General features: G+C 37.0%; 1 protein-coding gene and 1 non-coding gene across 2 annotated transcripts in view; one reads left to right on the forward strand and one right to left on the reverse strand.

Moving 5' to 3' along the window:
- Positions 1–20,048, reverse strand: part of LOC132096117 (ephrin type-B receptor 1-B) — a 222,759-nt gene that overhangs the window by 62,397 nt on the left and 140,314 nt on the right. Inside the window, exons 4-5 of the mRNA XM_059501302.1 lie at positions 12,875–13,030; positions 3,364–3,699 (exon numbers count right to left, since the gene is read on the reverse strand). Coding sequence (XP_059357285.1) covers positions 3,364–3,699; positions 12,875–13,030 — 492 coding nt within the window. The remainder of the gene's footprint in view (positions 1–3,363; positions 3,700–12,874; positions 13,031–20,048) is intronic.
- trnak-uuu (transfer RNA lysine (anticodon UUU)) lies at positions 4,420–4,492 on the forward strand. The gene has a single exon. It is a non-coding gene; the product is annotated as a tRNA-Lys (tRNA).

The raw sequence follows: 20,048 nt of genomic DNA on the forward strand, positions 1-20,048 counted from the left end.
ACTCCAATTAAATGAGATCAAAACAAGCAAACTAACAGGTGATCCAAACAGGACTAATCACAGTTTAAGAGGAAATAGTTGCAAAACAAAGTGAAACAGAGATGCGGAAAACTGAAAACTCCCTCGAAAAGGCAATAACCAGAAAAAAACAACAACAAAAAACACCATGTTCAAGAAATCGTTGCCCAAAAATGAAAAGTCTTCCATCATTTACTCACTTTCATGTCGTTCCAAACCTTTATGACTTACTTTCTTCTGTAGAACACAAACGACTGGTTGTTTTTCTCAAGGGAACAAAAAAAAAGTTGACCACATGGCTTATGAACCACATATCTTGAAACTATATGACAGTGATATGTGAGGAAATTTACGTTTATTTACTGATAATCGTCTCGAATCAGTCTGGCCAAAACATTCTGACCATTTTTTTGTGAATTGCTGAAATGATTTGGATCAGTGAAGGGATTCGTTCACAAAACAAACTTTGCTACATCTGGGGCCAATAATCATATATTTTTTTTCTGACCATTTTATCTGTTAATAATGACTGGAATTGTGGGCTGAATTGTTAATACAATGATACCAAATGGCTATTGACTGCACCACTTTTATGATATATTTATGGTGTTCCAAGTAGTTTTAAATACAGAAGGCTTAAAGAAAACAGCATGGAAATAGTCCACAGAAGAAATGAAAGTTTGGAACAAAGTAAGTAAGTTAAGGATTGTTAACACCAAGGACAATAACTATAACGATAACAATATAAATAACAATAACCAGTTGTTCCGTTAACAATAAAAACACAGAGAAATGATATTGTTAGAATCACTTTCAGTATGTTTTTCCTGCTTTTAAGCATTTAAAGCAGCAGATGGCATAACTGCATGCATAATTAGATTAAACCGAAGTTAGCGTTCATTGATATTGATGCTAATATAGTTATCATTGGAATTATCTTTATAGCTATTGCTCTTGGTGTGAATGGGCCTTAAGGGATGACAGAATAATAATAATTTCCCACAATCTCCACAATATTATTACAAAACACAAAAACAGTACATTAGACATTATGATGGCTCTTTTTAGACCCAGACATTATTTAAATGATTTAACTAATTAACAAACCAACAGCAGGTCCCTAGATGAACCCCAACATGCCTCTAGACCATGAAGGATCATGGGAGGAAAACAAACATATTACAAACACCAATAATATTCCACATCCGGCTATTTTTAGGCAGCTGTATGGAGCAATGTCGCTACTTTAAAACATTTTAAGAACAAAAATAAGCCTCAAATCCAAAGTGAAGCTTATAATCTACAGAGAGCAACAGAACAGAAGAGCAATGTTAAGATATCGCTGCTGGCAGGTTTGTACTGCATTTGGCTACTAAGACTCTACAGAGTCTTCACACATCCAAACAAACCCAAACACATTCGCTCTTCTACTTTTCCTCAAGAGACACCAAGAGGGAGACACTTTGTTTTTAACCACTTCAGCTGTTATTTTGATTTTTTGAGAATTAGGCATATGCAATATTGGACCCACCGGTGGGTCCCCAGAGTTGATGTGGTTAACGCATGCCTCAACAATATCCTTCCTAAATATGTTTATTTCGAAGTGCGCTACAGTTTGTATCGCTATTAATTTTGCACATACTTCGTCATACAGTAGTTCACCCCAAAAGGAATCAAATATTATATCCTTTTATTGTTTGGGGGAAAACATCTTTAAATATAAACGTAAAATTATTTATTTATTTATTACATGTGTATACTTATTTGGGAAGATATTCAGATAAATACTATAAAGTATTTATACAATGTATAAAGAGAGAGAGAGAGAGAGAAAAATCTATATCTTTTCTATTTCAAAGAAGAACAAAGCATTAGATTTTTGGAGCTATTTCTTGAAGGGAAAAGTTTTTTTTGAGTATTAAATTTCAATCAAAGATAAAACAAAGTATCAAACGCAAGTTACACACATGAACCTCAAACTTTGGGATTTATTGGGTGGAGTCGTGCTTTTTTAAGCAATAAGATAGACCTGAATAATAACTAGAGATTCTAATATTATATTGGGATAGACTCTTTTAACCTGAATGTGTTAAAAACACTTAGAAAACTTTAGAAACCACACAGGAAGTGCTTCTGCATGAGTGAGTACCACTCTACTGAAAAGTCTAGTTACATTTTCACTTGTGCTGTGTAAAAAACAAACGAAAGAAGGAGACGAAACACTGCCATACACTGAAACTTAAATTGTTCTCATAGCTGGGACTGAACGTTTCCACAGTTTGAGGATGAAAATCTCCCCCACGTTAAATTATCCACAAGCGTTGGCTTTGATCAGAAAGGGGGCTGCGATGGAAGCCACTAAACTCTCTGCGCTACAGTTTTGGGTGCCCTCGTTTCAGGGCTGAATGTATTAAGGAATAGTGACACGATCAAGGCTGTTTTTCATACTGGTCCCGCTGATAAAGATGAAAGCATCGAATCAGACGAATGCATGAATGCGAGATCCGCACAAACTTTTAACATACCAACTGCTGTGATGCTTCTGCAGAGCTTTTCAGTGAAAGCAGGAAATTGAGATGACAGGGGAAGTGAAGGAGGTGGAGAAAGACGGAGAAAGATGGGCTGCCCTAAAAAACCTGAAAGAGGAGCTCTCAAGGAAATGATGAGGACGCATATCTTTTAGCGCAGGTCAAACTAGGTGATGTTTTCAATTTTGACTTCCTGCACAGTCCAGCGAGCAGCTCTAAATGTTGAAACTGAACACTTCACTCTTCTAATATCATCCCATCAGTGATATTGAGGCCAAACGACCACTTGGAGCCTTTTTAACATGAATGGAATGAGAAACTGGATTGGTGAAGGTAATGAAAATGTAATGAAAGTAGAAACATAACTGGTCAAAACGCGTATACACATACAAAGGGGGAAAACATTCTTCCAGCACAATGGTATTGGTTAAAGAAAAAAAAAAAAGATTGGTAAAAAAATATTGTCAAATACAAGTCAAAACTAACCACAATGAACATTCTGAATGTCTTTGTATATATAATATAGTATATATAAAATAAAAAAGAAATAAATATATATATATATATATATATACACACACTAAAGATCGCTATATTACTATATAAAATGTATATACACTATTATTAAAGATTACCATGTCACTAAAATATTACAAAAACACATTGCAATCACACAAGACACCTGTAACACCTTTCCTCTTAAACTTTTTCTTTTCAAACATTTCCTTTTAATTTTTCAAACAAAACAAAACAAAAAACATTTTTTTTCTGTTGCTGCGGACTGCATTGATTGCATCAACATATCATAATCACTCACCAGCCTGGTTGGTTGTGATGTCTATGGAGACGTGCTGGGCAGGATACGGGCTCTTGTTGGTGACGCCGTTGACCGCCTGGATCTCAAAGGTGTAGAGAGTGTGTGCCAGCAGGTTACTGATGAAGACTCTGGATTCGGTCAGTCCCAGCTGCCGGGGCTGAAACTCCACATTATCATCGCAATGAGAGCAGGAACGACGGTCCGCCTGGCATTTCTTACAAATAATATTATACACGACATCATCACGGCTGCCTGTCTCACGCGGAGAGTGCCACTCTAGAGTTACAGAGGTCTCGTTCACAATGGAGATGACGTTTCTTGGTCCAGAAGGAACACCTGATGAGAAAGTATGAATACACATGAGATTCACTAAGCAAACTATGAAAATGCTGCTGCTAAAGAAATGATAACAGCAAGGATATCATTTGCATTTGTCTAGGCTCTTTAAATTACATTACTGTAATTACAGTGCTGTGATTACAAGTCTTTCAATGGCTTTTTATTAAATTACACTTTTTACACTTGAATAGTAGAAAATGACTCTTTTTAGATTCATTTTGTGAGCTGAAACACTAATGCCTTTAGAAGACATATAATTGTATGATATGCTTACCGCAGTGAAATAATTAAAGCAGGAGAAAATGTATACAAGAATGAGAGCACTTTTCTTTCATGAGTAAATGAAAATCATTTTAGCATTTTCATTCTCCTCTTAAAGTAATATTTCACCCTGAAATTAACTTCTGCTGTAATTTAGTCAGCTTCACATCAGTGCAAACCCATGCGACTTTCTGTCCTCCACTGAACACAAAAGGTGAAATTTAAGAGAAGTGTACTGGTCATGCTTGTTCATGCGATTACAAAGAACACTGGAGCTTTCATGATTTAAAAAAAGAAAGAAAGAAAATATATATCCTATATTAGGTATACACTGTAGCAAGAAATTCTACATCTCTACATCTTCTTAAGAAATAAATTAATAGATAAATTCCACGAAGTTCGTAAAAATGTTCTTAAGTGCAATTCTTGAAAAATTCTTAAGTTCTCTTAAAAAGAGCCTGGATAGCTCAGTCGGTAGAGCATCAGACTTTTAATCTGAGGGTCCAGGGTTCAAGTCCCTGTTTGGGCGAAGGTCTGTCTGCTTTAGGGGAAGTCGTGGCCTAATGGTTAGAGAGTTGGACTCGCAATCAAAAGGTTGTGACTTCGAGTCTCAGGCTGGCAGGAATTGTGGGTGGTGGGAGTGCATGTACAGTTCTCTCTCCACCTTCAATACCACGACTTAGGTGCCCTTGAGCAAGGCATCGAACCCCCAACTGCTCCCCGGGCGCCGCAGCATAAATGCGCTGAATACTGCCAAAGATTATGTATTTATAAACTCAAATTAATGCGTTCAATTAAAGCTCCCTATCTGAATCGTTTTACAGTTGCTAACGAGTTTTGAAGTCAGCAAAAAGCAGCGTCACACACAGGTGAAACATGAGCGATCATGTTTACATTAACAGTCATCGCTGTCCCTTAAGAAAACTTGTGCACATCCTCCTGTGTATTATATGTAGCTGTTGTTATGCCTAAATATAACAATTAATTTGAAATAACCCAATAAATTCATTAAATAATTATTATTGTTTGGGATTTAAGAAAAGTCTGGGTCTGTCCTAGATTTAAGAAGTTATTTACGATGATTTTTAAGAAGATTCTTTTCAAGAATTAGAATTCTTCTTAGGTTTTGTCTTAAGAACAATCTTAAGAAAAAAGATAAGAACATTCTTAAGAAGATTTTTTGGGGAATACAAAATATTCTTATCTTTTAAGTTAGAAAATAAGAAGAAATTGGCAGTTAAGAAGAATTTTATTCTTAAGAATGCTTCGTGAATCCGGCCCCTGGTCTTTATGAACTACTTCTTTATGTGCTTCATGAAAGAAATTAAGTCATAAAGGTTTGGAATGACATGATGGTAAGTACATTACATTTATTTACATTTATTCATTTAGCAGACGCTTTTATTTAAAGCGACTTACAGATGAGGACAGTGGAAGCAATCAAAAACAACAAAAAGAGCAATGATATATAAGTGCTATAACAAGTCTCAGTTATTTTAAACACAGTACACGTAGCAAGGGCTTTTAAATAATATAATAAATAAAAAGAAAACAGATAGAATAAAAAAAAGAATAGAGCAAGCTAGTGTTAGAGGTCTTTACACGCACACACACACACACACACACACACACACACAATTGCATAATAAATGAAAATAAAATAAATGATGATTACTTTTATTAAAAGTAAATGATGATTACTGAAGGATCATGTGAGACTGATGACTGGAGTAACCGTTGATGAAAATTAAGCTTTGCATCAGAGAAATAACATATATTTTAAAGTATATTAAAATAATAAAACCATTATTATAAATTAAAATAATATTTCACAATATTGGTATTTTTCTATATTTTCGATCTAATAAATTCAACCTTGATGGGCATAAACATTTTCTTAAAAACATTACAAATTTTACTGATCCCAAACTTTTGAACTGCCTCTCAGCTATTAATGTTTCAATTCCCTATGGCATTTAATTTTAAAATAAACATATTTTTCTTTTTTTCCTCTTGAGCTAAAAGTCAGCTGTTGATATGTGATAGTAAATCTTTTCTATGTGGTTAAAGTTCAAATATACATTTTCTACTCGACTTCTAGACAGTCTTACAGAATGGAGCTGTGTTGTGCGTTTCCTTTTAGCTGTGTTCCCAGAGCGATGTGTAACTGTTTATAATTACCATGCAGAGTGGCGGCCCCCGAGCAGCCATACATCAGCCCACTAACTCAACACTGAGAGTGGCTTTTCATCGCCAGTCAGAATAAGGGACAAAAACAAGGTTTTAGTAAAGACTCTTTATCCCAACCTCCTGGATTCATTTCTACACTTTCGCCTTCCCATTATAGAGCCGCAGGGAAAAACCATATTGTGTTTCTGATAAAGCAATGACTTCCCCCAGCGCGCAGAACATCCGGCCAGGAACTGAGGATTTACAGATCATGGAAAGGTTGTGTTGTTAACTATACGCCGCAACAGAACCAGACGAGTGCCAGGAAAAACTCTGGAATTAATCTTAGGTTTGATTTTCATGTCCAGCCACTTCCACAAGAGTGTTTGAGTGAGTTCGCCTTGAAACTTCAAACCTGGCCAGGAGACATTCCAGCTCTTGAAGCAAGAGAAGAATGATTTCAGTCAGACCGAGACACAATGAGCTATTGTGAAGGCAGGGCCATGTGGGATAGATCAGGGGCTACTGGGACCATAAACTGGGAGCGACGATGACAGAATTGACCTCGAACTCTGGCGACCCTGATGATTAGCACATCATGAGGCTTACACTTGAACAGAAGACCTCTGCACACATACATACATATACACAAATGTGTGTGTGTGTGTGTGTGTGTGAATGGATGGATAGATGTGTGAATTTGACAGACAGAATATTAGAACAACAGACAGATAGAAGATAGAACGATAGATAGAACGATAGATAGATAGATAGATGATGTAATGATGTAAAGCACCTCTACTGACTCCATTCACTTTTTACACTGTAAAAGGAGAAAAAAGTTCCCCAAAGTCGCAGGCTGTATTTTCTGCCCTATTCAGGAAACAGTGCCAGAGATATTTTCAAAAGGTCCGTGAGGGTCCATAAAGCAGCGGCTCTTTCTGCTCTGTTAGCAGGGAGTGTTTCATTCAGACAGTGAGCTGGTCACTATCCAAACAGCGAGGCTTTGCTTACACCACAGTTAACACCCAAAGCACTGTTTGATTAGGTGCTACGGCAGCAAAGATGTCTTACTCACTATATCTCACAGTCAGGCTTTAGAAAGGCAGAGGGGAAAAGGCAGAAAGTGAGAGACGGGAGGAGAAAAAGAGCAAGTGAAAAAGGAGGAGGTGGGCCATATCTGGAACTAGGCCAGAAGATGTGTGTAAAGAGAATGAGGCCATGAGATACAGCCAGCTCTAACACAATTAGCCGGTTCCCAGAGGAAATCCACACACACTAAGAGCAACTTCAATACATACACACACGCTCACATATGCATAACTGCACTCATACTGTACGTTTACCTCCAGGTATGTTATTCTGTATGTGTGTGTGTGTGTTCTCGAAGAAAGACCACCACTGCAGGAAGACATTTTGCATATGACTATAATGACACTCTGTTGTTGTTCTGAACTGATAGTTCAGTCCTACCCGGCCCGTTTAAAGCACTGCCTCACATTGGCCCGAGTGTCAGTGGGTGCAGTCTTGATGAATTTCATTTTATATTGATATAAACTGGCATACTTTATAGTATATATAAGCAAACAATTACTCAATTTTGTAGCCTAAACGTTTTTGTAATACATTTTACAAACCCGATTCTAAAAAAGTTGGGACACTGTACAAATTGTGAATAAAAACAGAATGCAATGATGTGGAAGTTTCAAATTTCAATATTTTATTCAGAATACAACATAGATGCCATATCAAATGTTTAAACTGATAAAATGTATAATTTTAAGGGAAAAATAAGTTGATTTTAAAATTTAATTTCATGTTAATTTCATGTTCCTTATATGTACATTAAACTTTTCCGGCCTCTTATTGCTACCTGTCCCAACTTTTTGGGAATGTGTAGCTCTCATTAAATCCAAAATGAGCCAACAATTGGCATGACATTTCAAATGTCTCACTTTCAACATTTGATATGTTATCTATATTCTATTGTGAATAAAATATACGTTTATGAGATTTGTAAATTATTTCATTTCTTTTTTACACACAATTTGTACAGTGTCCCAACTTTTTGGGAATTGGGTTTGTATATTGAATCAAATGAAATATTTATTTTAAAAGCTATGTCTACTTGACACTTTTCTTGTTAAATACAATAATGGCTTTAAATTATCTCTTTTTTTCTCACACACACACACACACACACACACACACACACACACACACACACACACACACACACACACACACACACACACACACTGAAAATTCAACTTTGCATCACAGGAATAAATTACATTTTAAAATATTTTAAAATAGAAAATGTAGTTATTTTAAATGATTATAATGTATTACAATACTGCTGTTTTTACTGCTGTTTTATAGACTTCCTTCATATTTATAAAAAAAATCTTACTAACCCCAAACATTTAAATGGTAGTTTAGATTAGAGAGTAAGTCAATCTAATGACTTTTATGGCATATTCATTTATTATATAAATGCATAATGGCAAATATTGTTGTTTATTGCTGTTTAGGTGAATTTAATAACAGTAACTTCTTATTGAAAACATGTATTTGTAATGTATTAATGTATCTTGGTATTTCATTTTTTTCTATTTGCTTTCAACATTTTCAATCTACTGTATGTGAGAACTATGGAGGTTTGACTGAAGAGATTCCTGCAAATATCAAAAAGAGTTTTCTAACATGCCACCTTTGTTAATGAATTACAGACACCATCCACTTCTTGCAGTTTCAAGCTCACACACACACCCACACACACACACTGCGTTTGCGATGCTCTCTACAAGATTAAAAACAAATCCTGTGAGTGAGTATCAAAGCGTCAGAGATGTGAGGATGAGCGAGACAGACACACTGAGGACCAGTGACAGACATGAAGAGATTAATCTGGAAATGGACATGTGGATGATAAGGTATCGACTGGCAACTGCTGCTGGATTTATTGCACATTTAACTCTCTCTCACTCAGACACACTGGCAGGAGGTCAACCAGTCGGCTGCTACCACTTTCTGTCTTGGACGATGAGGATAAATTGGTTTTGTTTTACAAAGCTTAAAACAAAAAGTTACAAAATCGTTACTGAGTTTTTTCTTTGTTTTCTCAGTGGAGTACTTCATGATACAATTCCCATCGTAAGAGATTATACACTACCAGGACAAATTAAATTGATCAAAAGTGACATTAAAAACATTTATGATGCTTCAAAATATTTTGGTTTTAAATAAATGTAGCTCTTATTAATTTTAAATCCTGAAAAAACAATTATCACAGAAATATTAAGTAATACTTCTATTCAGCATGGACACATTTACACAATTTGTTGGGCAAATAAATGATGTCCTTGTTAACTTACTATTTATTAAAAATTATATAAAAGTAAAATAAAAATGTATATGCATTTATATAAAAAGGCTTTTATTAAAAAAGAATGAAAACAAAATAAAAATAAAATAAAAATAAATTAAAAAACCCTGGGGGAAAAAGGATCGTAGAAATATTAAGCATCACAAAAACTCTTTCAACACAAAAAATACAAAGAATTTGATTATATATTATAAACAAATATCCCTGTCATTTGAGAAGGATCTTTTTTATGAATATGGTACTAACTTTTGTACCTTTACAATGTGTCCTAGCTCCCAAAACATGATTTTATATGTATTTTAGACTGGGCTTTTTTTGCCCCTTCTTAAACTGTGAACTCATTTATAGGATGGCACTCAACAGATATGAAATGACATTAATGAGTGAAACAGCATCTATTAATCAGGAACTGAATCCAGAACATCTGGAAACTAAAAACATGTACTTATAGGAAAACTTCAGCTAATTCAAAATGTGAGATAAGTCACGTAATACAGTCACACTGTAGGTCAACTGACCTCATGCATCCACAAAAAGTCATTGCAACAAATGGCTCAGAAAAATAAAGATAGCTCTACATCATTTGTTTGCAGATGTTTGACTTTTTAGGGCCTCACTCTGTGTGTGTGTGTGTGTGTGTGTGTGTGTGTGTGTGTGTGTGTTTGTGTGTATGCACAACCGTTTAAGTGTGCATGATGGTTTGTGGCACTGTGCAACACGCAGGCTGCAGAAGAAAGCGAGCGGGAGTGTGTGTTGTGTGTGTACACAGGCTTAAGCTCATAGCAGAATCACAGCGAGTCAGACATCGCTGGCAGAGGATTAACGGCAGCAAAGCAATTACACTGCTTTACAGTCCTGTTCACCACACCTGTACACACAACACTGACTCCTGCAGGTCAACCGTCTGTGTGTGTGTGTGTGTGTGTGTGTGTCTACTGGCTCAGAGAAATCCACTGAGGTGTTCTCCAGGGATCTGTCTAGGAGCAATCACCTTAGTGCTTTTATATCTTTAAGTGTGTTTGTGTGTGTGTGTGTGTGTGTGTGTGTGTTTATAATAAATATAATATAATAAATAACCTTTATTTTCTAAGAGTGTATACCAGATTCAGTTTTCTGTTTAAAATACAATAATGCAGCTAATTATAAAGACTACAGATTACCTCTAACCATAAAAAACACTAAAAAGCTTTATTTACTTCATGAATTTATTTACAATTGAGTATGTCCCATGACACCCCTAAAGCCAGGATTTGATCAGATATGGCTGACTTTTGCAACAATTTTGCACCAAAGGAATAGCTAAATAATCCAACAATCAAACACAGTAACCAGCGTCCCATAAAAGCCGAGGCATATTAGTTACATCGAATCCAGACTGGTCTCTGTTGGCCAGCAGAGAAACAATCCTCAGATAACAAAATCTGCTCTTGTTTGGCCAAACGAGACTGCTTAATCCAAGAAAGAATGCTTCATGCACACACATATTCTTATCTGAGGACAAGTAATGGAATTGTATTGTTTTTATATAAAACTAATTATAATGTCAACAGACTAACCCTTACCCACATCCCTGCAGTACCCCTAAAAGAGCAGCATGTATAGAAATAATAATAATAAAAATAATAATTCATAAATAAACAACAAAAACAACAACAATAATAGGTATTATTATAATTATTATTATTAAAGATTGTTGGCTATTTTTCTAATAAATATATTTTAAACAAACACATTTTTTTTCTTTTCTTTTTTTTATCAGTTTTCCAATTGAGGATGCTCTTTTGATAGTTTTAGTTCACTTTTGGGGACAACTTTCTTCTCAAAGTAAAGCCAAGAAAACTTCCACATACTTCCACAGCAGCCAGCGTTCCGTGTAAACCTAGACGCATTAACTGCATCGAACCCAGACTTGTCGCCAGCCAAGCCCCAGATAACAAGTTCTGCTCTTGTTCGGCCAGTCGAAACAGCTAAATCCAAGAGAGAATGCTCTATCTACAAATGCACACAAATCCCAGAACAGAGCTGGTCGCCACATAGCTCCTGGAGAATTTATCTTGAGAATTGGGCTGTCTAGCTTCCTCCAATTAACCAGTGAGCTGTCAGCCATCAACACACACACTCACACACTCCCAGCAGATATTTCTGAGGAAATAATTTGAGTTCTGATGGAGGCTCGAGGCGATTCGGACTAGTCCCGCAGAAAGAACCACGAGCCCCCAGAGAGAGAGAGACAGGAGTACAGTGAGCCCAAAACTGAGACAGCCGTCCACTCAACCCCCCGAGGAGCTGAAAGAAAGGGCAAAAAGTGCTAGAAACAGAAGAGATGGTGTTTTCTTCTCACTGAGGTTGAGATGATGTCATTCGGTACATGACAGATTCCTGAGAACTCTCAGCAATCAATCATCATATTAATTAGATTGCAGACTGGTTTCCCATATTTTTAAAGTCTCCATGTAACTGCTAGACACTCTGACAGCAATTTCAAGCAGCATTGCATAGAGAAATAGTCATTTTGAATCATTTTCTCACTGTCTGAGACACTAAAATGACCAGGTGCTAGCACAGGCCTTCCGGAGGGCAGGTGTTGGGCTAAATTGCAAATTGCCATCTGTATATGTTTCACTGAATGCCATTTTAGACTCTAAATGGTGAATTAAAATGCTGAGAGGACTTTCAAATGCAGTGTGCACTCTTCTGGACTGCAAACACAAAAGGCCACTTTTGTAGTGCTGTCTCATTCAGCTTTAATTCAGTAAGAAGGTACGAGAGATCATTTAATGCTGTGTATATACAGTCGCATATAATGCAACTGTAGAGTTTTAATACTATAAGTAAAATAGACAACATTTGTAAAAATGTTTCTTGATTTATAGTGGCCACACTAAACCAATAGCATTCTTCATTAAAAAACTGTGACATTATTATGCTCCAATAATGTGATCTGCATAAATATTTAAAAATTAATTCTGAGAGAGAAAATGGGAACGAAAATAGTTCAGCATGTTCAAAGTTTTTGGAAACAAATAAACCTATTAATGCAGGCGTCCAAGAATAAACAGAATGGTTTCCTCGTGAATGTGAATAAAGAGACACATACTGTAAAAAAAAAAAAACATATATGTAAATATAAGTAATGGAACTAACTATGCAACTGCTTGAATGGGCATGACGTGTCTGGTCAGGTCAGCCCATAAGATCTTATTAGCAGGCTCGGTCTGGTTCACAACTTACTGCTGGTGCAGACCTGTGCTCTCAAACTGCTTCTGAATCGATGTTATGACCTGACCGCTTTGGTTTAATGCTGATGATAATGGCAATAACAGTAATATGAAGATGATGATTATAATGACTCACTGGTGCAGGGCATGTCTGGCTGCTCTCCGTCTGCTCTGTAGTAGCCGTTCCTGCAGACGCAGATAGTGGCGGCTTCAGATGTGGACCTGCTGTTGGGTGGACACTGAAGACACAAACCCGTCCCTTGACTGGACTTGAACGTTCCTGGAGGACAAGCTTAAGAGAGAGAGAGAAAGCCATTCTGTTAATCTCTTGAATTACACCTCATGGCTTCAAACAAATATCTTCAAAATCACAATTTGTAAACCATTTCAATCTGGAATAGTAGGACATATTACACTTTCTTGGCCAGTAAATCTCATAACATTGTGTTTAATGGATCTGGACAAGAGTGGAACATCTTTCCTTAACATGGTGACTATTGGAACAATATTATAAGAACCCATGATGCTCCTCTATAACCGTGTGATACACGACTCTACTGTTTTGCAATGCCTTGCTAACATTCTGTCTGAAAGAGTCGGTGTCAGTTTACTTCAGAAAAAAAAAAAGAGTAAAACTTGTTTTTGTTCTCGTGTTCGGCAAGGTGAGATATTTCCTGTTTGTGAGGCCTGTTTCAAGAGAAATGAAATGGAGCAAAGGTGTTCCCAAGATACGTCAGCCAACTTTATGTCAGCAAACGCAAAGAAAAAGGCAAAGAGTGTTTTCTGATTGGATTTGGAGACACAAGCTGTTTTTTCCCCCGGTTTACAGAGTCTAAGGGGACGTTCATACAAAGCGCATTTAGCATTTGTGTTTTCTATATAGACATCTCGGACATGACACAACAACACAAGTAGTTCAACTTAAAAAAATAAAAAAATGATAATAAGAAACTAATCTCTAGACTTCCAGTCCATTTCACCTGCCCTTCATCTCCAGTTTTGTTTAAACAGGCCCACTTAGAATTTGAGCCAAATGGTTTTACAAGCTAAGTTTTTAGCTAGCTATTTAAGTATGAAGAATAAGAATGAGCACATCAGCATCCAAAACACACCATATGAGGGTGTAATATTAGGGTCACGCTGGTCTTTCCATTCATAGATTCTGAATTACAGCAGAAGGTGGTGAATCAATTCTGCTCACTTTTCCATCCTGGGTTTATCTCTCTGAATAAAGAGCTGAGGTGATTCCTGTTCTCGTTTATCATTAATTCTGCAGCTATACAAGACGGACACTTTCTGCTCGTTCAGCTGCATGACCACAGAAATCAGGACTCTGTGTTTCTCTGATGTGATCTCATGAACTGATGTAACACAGTGTTCTGCTGCTGACACAAAAGAAGAAAATAGAGGCACATTTCATATTGATCCTAAATGAGTCATATTCCACACTGTTGTTTGGCTCTGAAGTCAATTTTTTAAGGTTACTCAAGGTTTCTTGCACCAAACTGTTGTTTAGAACTAATTAAATTGTTTTGCTACTGTACATTTAAGAGTTTTAGAATAATCTAGAGAGCATTTCTACACAATATCTAAACATCGGTTCATAATACATCCCCTTATAGCTAAAACTTTTCGTTTCTTTTTAGTGTATCATTCAGATCAGTTGACAACGTTTCTTGCATTCTCAACCAGGAAATATATCTTGTCAGCACTAGATCAGTGTAATCTTAAGATGTTAATACCTTGATTAACTGCCATTATGCCGGTGACAGGCGGGATGTTTTGGGTCAGGACGGACCTGGATGGACCTTAGCTCTGATATTTGCATGCCATGCATATGCATCAAGTTCATGAATATGAATTATGGGGCAAACAAGAGCTATATGGGGAATTTAAGATGTGGGTGTGATTGCTGCACTTATCAATTTACATATAAAGATAGATGAATGAAGGTATGGCAGAGATTAATAAATGGAGGTGTGAGAGAGCGAGGGAGTGTGTCTCTCCTTTAATGAGAGAGGACAGGATAATTCACCCCCCCACCTCCATCCATATGAAGGAGTGTGACCTGCGCCATGTGTGAAATCAAACCTCTGTTGCTGAATATCCGCAGCCTTTGAAAAAATTAATTAGATGCTATACAGCTCATTAAAAGTTTACAGGGTCGGGTCCACTTTATTACTCTGTTCTTTTATCTATCCATCTACTCACCCGCAGACTTATTCATTTAGTCATTTAATAAATAAGGGGAGGAGAGGAGATTAGACATATAGGGAGAAAAGGGAGAGAAGAAGAGAATCAAAGGAAAGGAAAGGAAAGGAAAGGAAAGGAAAGGAAGAATAGGACGAGGAAGAAGAAAGGAAGGTAGATGAAGAAGAAAAAAAATGAAGGAAGATGAATTGGAAAGGAAAGAAGAGGAAGAGGAAACTGGAAGAGGAAAGGAAAGGAAAGGAAAGGAAAGAAGAAGATGAAGAGGAAAGAAAATGAGGGAAGAGAAAGAGGGAGAAGAAATGAAGAGGAAAGGAAATGAAAGTAAAGAAGAGGAAGAGGAAAGGAGGCAAAAGTAAAGAATGAGGAAAAGAAAAGAAAAGAACAAAGTGATTAGAGACATCAGAGGAACATTTGGTGCAGAGCTCTGTCACACACACACACACACAAACAGCAGAATGTGTGAAGGTGTGGGAGTTTGACGGACAGCTTCTGACCCGGCCCATATGACACACACACAATCACACTCCACTGCCTCACTCATCCCGCACAATGCCACATTCTCACAGTTACGAAACAAGCACTGCTTGTCACCACGACAACAAGAACCACAGCCACGACCTCTGACACCTGCGGCCCACTCACACTCGCCAAAACAAGACGGGAAAACTCCTGCACGTGGATCCTCACGCCAGAAAAAGAAATATCCCAAATTAAACTGCATCACTTAGTCTATAAAACAAAACAAAAGCACATTTACAGTAAAACACTTACAATGGAAGTCAATGGAGCGATCATACCAAACGAAAAGAAAACACACTTTTAATTATTAATTAATGTGAATTATTATTATTTTCACTATTAAGTAACAATACATTTTACATACAATTTTATTGTTATTATTATTTATTTTTTTCATTTTATATTTATTATTACAATACACTACCATTCAAAAACTTGGGGTTGGTAAGATTTATTTGACGTATCAGCAAAGATATATATTCAGCATCATTAGTCCAGTCTTTCGTGTCACATGATCCTTCAGAAATCATTTTAATATGCTGATCTGATGCTCAAGAAATAATGCTCAGGAAATAAATAGTATGCTTTCTGAATACTACAGAATAGGGAAGTACATGAATGTAATTCCAACTGTAAAAGCGTGACGTGACGTGTGTTTGAAATTATTTTCTGTAGTAATATTTTACCAGAACACGAGACGTACGAGGCCTCATTTTTACAATAGCGTTCATTTTGTGCTAAGTAGTAGATTATTGTGTTTGCTGAACCGTCAAACTTGCAGACTCTGGAATGCTGAAAGTGGACCAACATCTGCTGTAAAGTACCTGTAGCTGACAGACACCCCCTGAGGGCGAGTGCTCAAACACAACACACACAACAGCCCAGCGCCTGGCTTCAGGCTTCTGCTGTGGTTTATCTGAGAAGACCTCCATCTCTGTAGCTGTAGGCGAAGCCAGAGGAGACAACCATGAGACTGATTCCAGAAAATCAACCACACCAACCAGGCAGTCAACACATCCAGGCGCATACCAACAGCTTCACAACAACTTGAGTTATGACATCTCAGATCTTTCATAGACTGTTAACAGTTTACATTGCATAGAGACCTAACTTGTTTTACCTGACATAATCACAAACATCTTCATACTGTACAAACACATCACTTTGTAATGATTTATCACATATAAATCTCAACATAAAACAGCAACTAAGGCCAAAATACAAGCTTGTGTTGTTTACGTTTGTTTAGTTAAATTGAGTTGTTTATGTAAGCTGTTAAGGTTTAGAGTTGGTGAAGTTTTTAGGTTATGGCTAATATTACAAGTCTATATTATTTTGTATAAATTAAAATTAAAACTGCAAACAAATTAGAATTAGAATTTAACATAACGGGGGGGGGGGGTGTCACGTGACCCAGCGGGGGGTGGGGGGGCATCACGTGACCCAGAGCGAGATGGCTGCTTGAGTACTCGGCTCCGCTCTAATATTCAACTAATTAGCCTTTTTTTCCGAATCTTTCGTTTTAAACAATTTTACGGACCTTCAGTCATGTCTGACCCCACTTCGGACAAGGATTTTCCGATTTTCGGATCAACACGCTCGCAGAAAGCAAAGGGAAAAAGACAAAAAGAAGAGCACTCATTCCTCACCGCTAATGCAACAGAAGTTGAATCGGACATGGCGCTGGTACTTTCTGAAATAAGAGCCAACGGTTCACGTCTTGAGGGAATAACTAATAGCCTGGAGGGAATAGCTGGATCCATCTCCTCTCTACAGAATTCGTTTGCGGCTCTGACTGAGAGGATTGACAACATTGAGACCCATTTAACAGAAGCTGAAGGGAGAATTTCATCTGTAGAAGACTCAGTGGCAGTGTCCGAGAGTCAACTTGCTAATTTACTTACCAAAGTGGAACAACTTCAGTCAAAAGTGGGTGATTTAGAGAACAGAGGTCGATGAAAAAATTTGAGAATAGTTGGCCTACCAGAAAGAGTGGAAGGTTCCGGTCCACTCATGTAATTTCTCCGTTCCTCTATTCCCAAATGGCTAGACCTGCCTGCAGACTCTCTCACACTGGATATTGAACGGGCCCACAGATCTCCTACTTTTGCGCCCAGTAATCCGAATTCACCCCCGAGGAGTGTTCTGGTTCGCTTTTTGCGGTTTACAGAAAAGGAAACTATTCTGAGGGCGGCGTTGAAGAAGAAAATTATTCATGACCGCACAGAGCTTCGGTTTTACTCAGACCTATCTACGAGTGTCCTGCAGAAACGACGCGAGTTCACCTAAGTGGTCAAGATCATGGTCTCCCGTGGCATATATCGCGGATTCGCCTACCCTGCTCGGCTAAGATGCTTACACTCGGGACAGATCCGCTTGTTTGATGAGCCGAACTCGGCTAAAGTTTTTCTGGACTCTATGGACAGATATTTTTTTTCATCTTCATCTATAATAAACGCTATATTTTTCGGAGGATTTTTTCTTCTTCTTCTGAACCCGCCAGACTTGTAAGTGACTAAGGGTAGTTTTTTTCTTTTAATATACTTTATTATTTTCTTTGTTTTTAAGATTACTTTTGTTGCTACTTTTTGCTGCTTGTAATATGGATCACTGTCTTTTTCTTTTTAAAGGGGATCTAGGTGTTGTAGGCTCAATTTTCCCTTTCCTGTACCCCCTTTTTTATTTATTATTATTATTATAATATATATATATATATATATATATATATATATATATATATATATATATATGTATATATATATATATATATATTTTTTTTTTTTTTAATCATTGGGCTTAGTAATTTTAATTACGTATTGCATTTTATTTATATAGGAGCGATTCTTGAGGGGGCTTTTTTCCTCAGTGTCATTATTACGATGATATCTTTATTTATGTTCATTATCTCATTTTGTGACTTAATGATGTTCTTTGTGCCCTATCGTTTGGGGATGGGACCTGGGGGGGTGGATTTTTTTGGGGTAACTCAGTGTTCAATTTATGGTACTGTTCTGTTCAAACTTGGTGTCTTTTATATACAAGATCTACGTTTATCATTATCAGCTCATCAGCATCTTAATTTTTTTTTTGTTTGCATGCATGATATTCTCAAGTTAGTAACTTGGAATGTGAAGGGTATCGGCCACGTTATAAAGAGGAAGAAAATTTTGACATTTCTCAAAAAGGAACATGTGTCCATTGCTTTGTTACAAGAAATCCACCTATTGGACACTGAACATTGTAAACTCAAAAGAGACTGGGTGGGTCAGATATATTACTCCTCTTATACGTCAAATATTAGGGGGGTGGCAATTTTAATTCACAAGAACATTCCATTCAATCTGGATTACTGTATGTAGAGTCTGACTCTGAGGGGAGATTTGCACTAATCTCGGGCTATATTTTCGGAGTGCATTGGAAATGTATATGCCCCAAATATTGATTTCCCCAATTTTACAACTGAGACAGTTTTGCATTTTAACCAGTTTTGTGGAAACCTGGGGTTCTTAGGTGGTGATTTTAATTGTATAATTGATAATAATTTGGATAAATCCACTCCGCAGACCACGACAGGTCACAAATCCTCCCGTACTTTACGGAATGTTTGTAAAGATTTAGGCCTAGCAGATATTTGGAGGGAGCTACACCCGAAAGACAGAAATTACACATTCTATTCTCACCCCCATAACTCTTATTCCAGGTTGGACTATTTCTTTGCACCATCTGAATGTATTCACCAAGTGAAATCCTGCTATATTGGCCCTATTGCTTTGTCTGACCACAGCCCTGTATATTTAGACTTTGATATCAATTTGTCCATTCCTAAATCCAATTATTGGAAGTTTAATGTTTCACATTTGAATAATGACAGCTTCTGTATGTTCCTAAAACAGAAAATAGTTCAGTACTGGCAGGAAAACCATAACTCTCAAGTTTCTTCAGCGACAAAGTGGGATGCTGCTAAAGCGGTGTTACGGGGCCACATTATCTCCTATTCTTCTTTAGTGAGTAAACTCAAGACCAAAAAAAAGGGAAAGAATTAGAGACCGAGGTGATTCACCTAGAAAATCAACACAAACAAACACTAAATCAAACCAATTGGATTCAGCTAAACAGAGCAAGGGCAAAATTAAATTTAGACCACACAGAGCATATCAAGAAATTACTGTTTTTTAGTAAGCAAAAATATTACGAATTCGGAAATAAACCTAGTAGTTTACTTGCATATCAACTTAAAAAAAACACAACAAGAAAGAGCTATAAAGGCAATCAGGACTCCAGAGGGCAAGGTCTCTTTTGATCCTCAGACAATTAACAATACTTTTTCAGATTTTTACAGGACTTTATACAAAGCTGAAGGCTGTTCTTTAATGAAAGATATATCAGATTATCTGTGTCATTTTTCTCTTCCTGTTGTTTCTGAAACAAACAGAGTTCTTTTAAATGCCCCCTTCACTAAGGAGAAAATCTGGCAAGCTATTCAGTCCATGCCATCAGGCAAAGCCCCAGGCCCAGATGGGTTCCCGCTTGAATTCTACAAGCAATTTTGGCAAGATATTAGCCCAAATCTAATACCTGCA

The sequence above is a fragment of the Carassius carassius genome, chromosome 20, assembly GCF_963082965.1.
Source record: "Carassius carassius chromosome 20, fCarCar2.1, whole genome shotgun sequence".
NCBI lineage: Eukaryota > Metazoa > Chordata > Actinopteri > Cypriniformes > Cyprinidae > Carassius > Carassius carassius.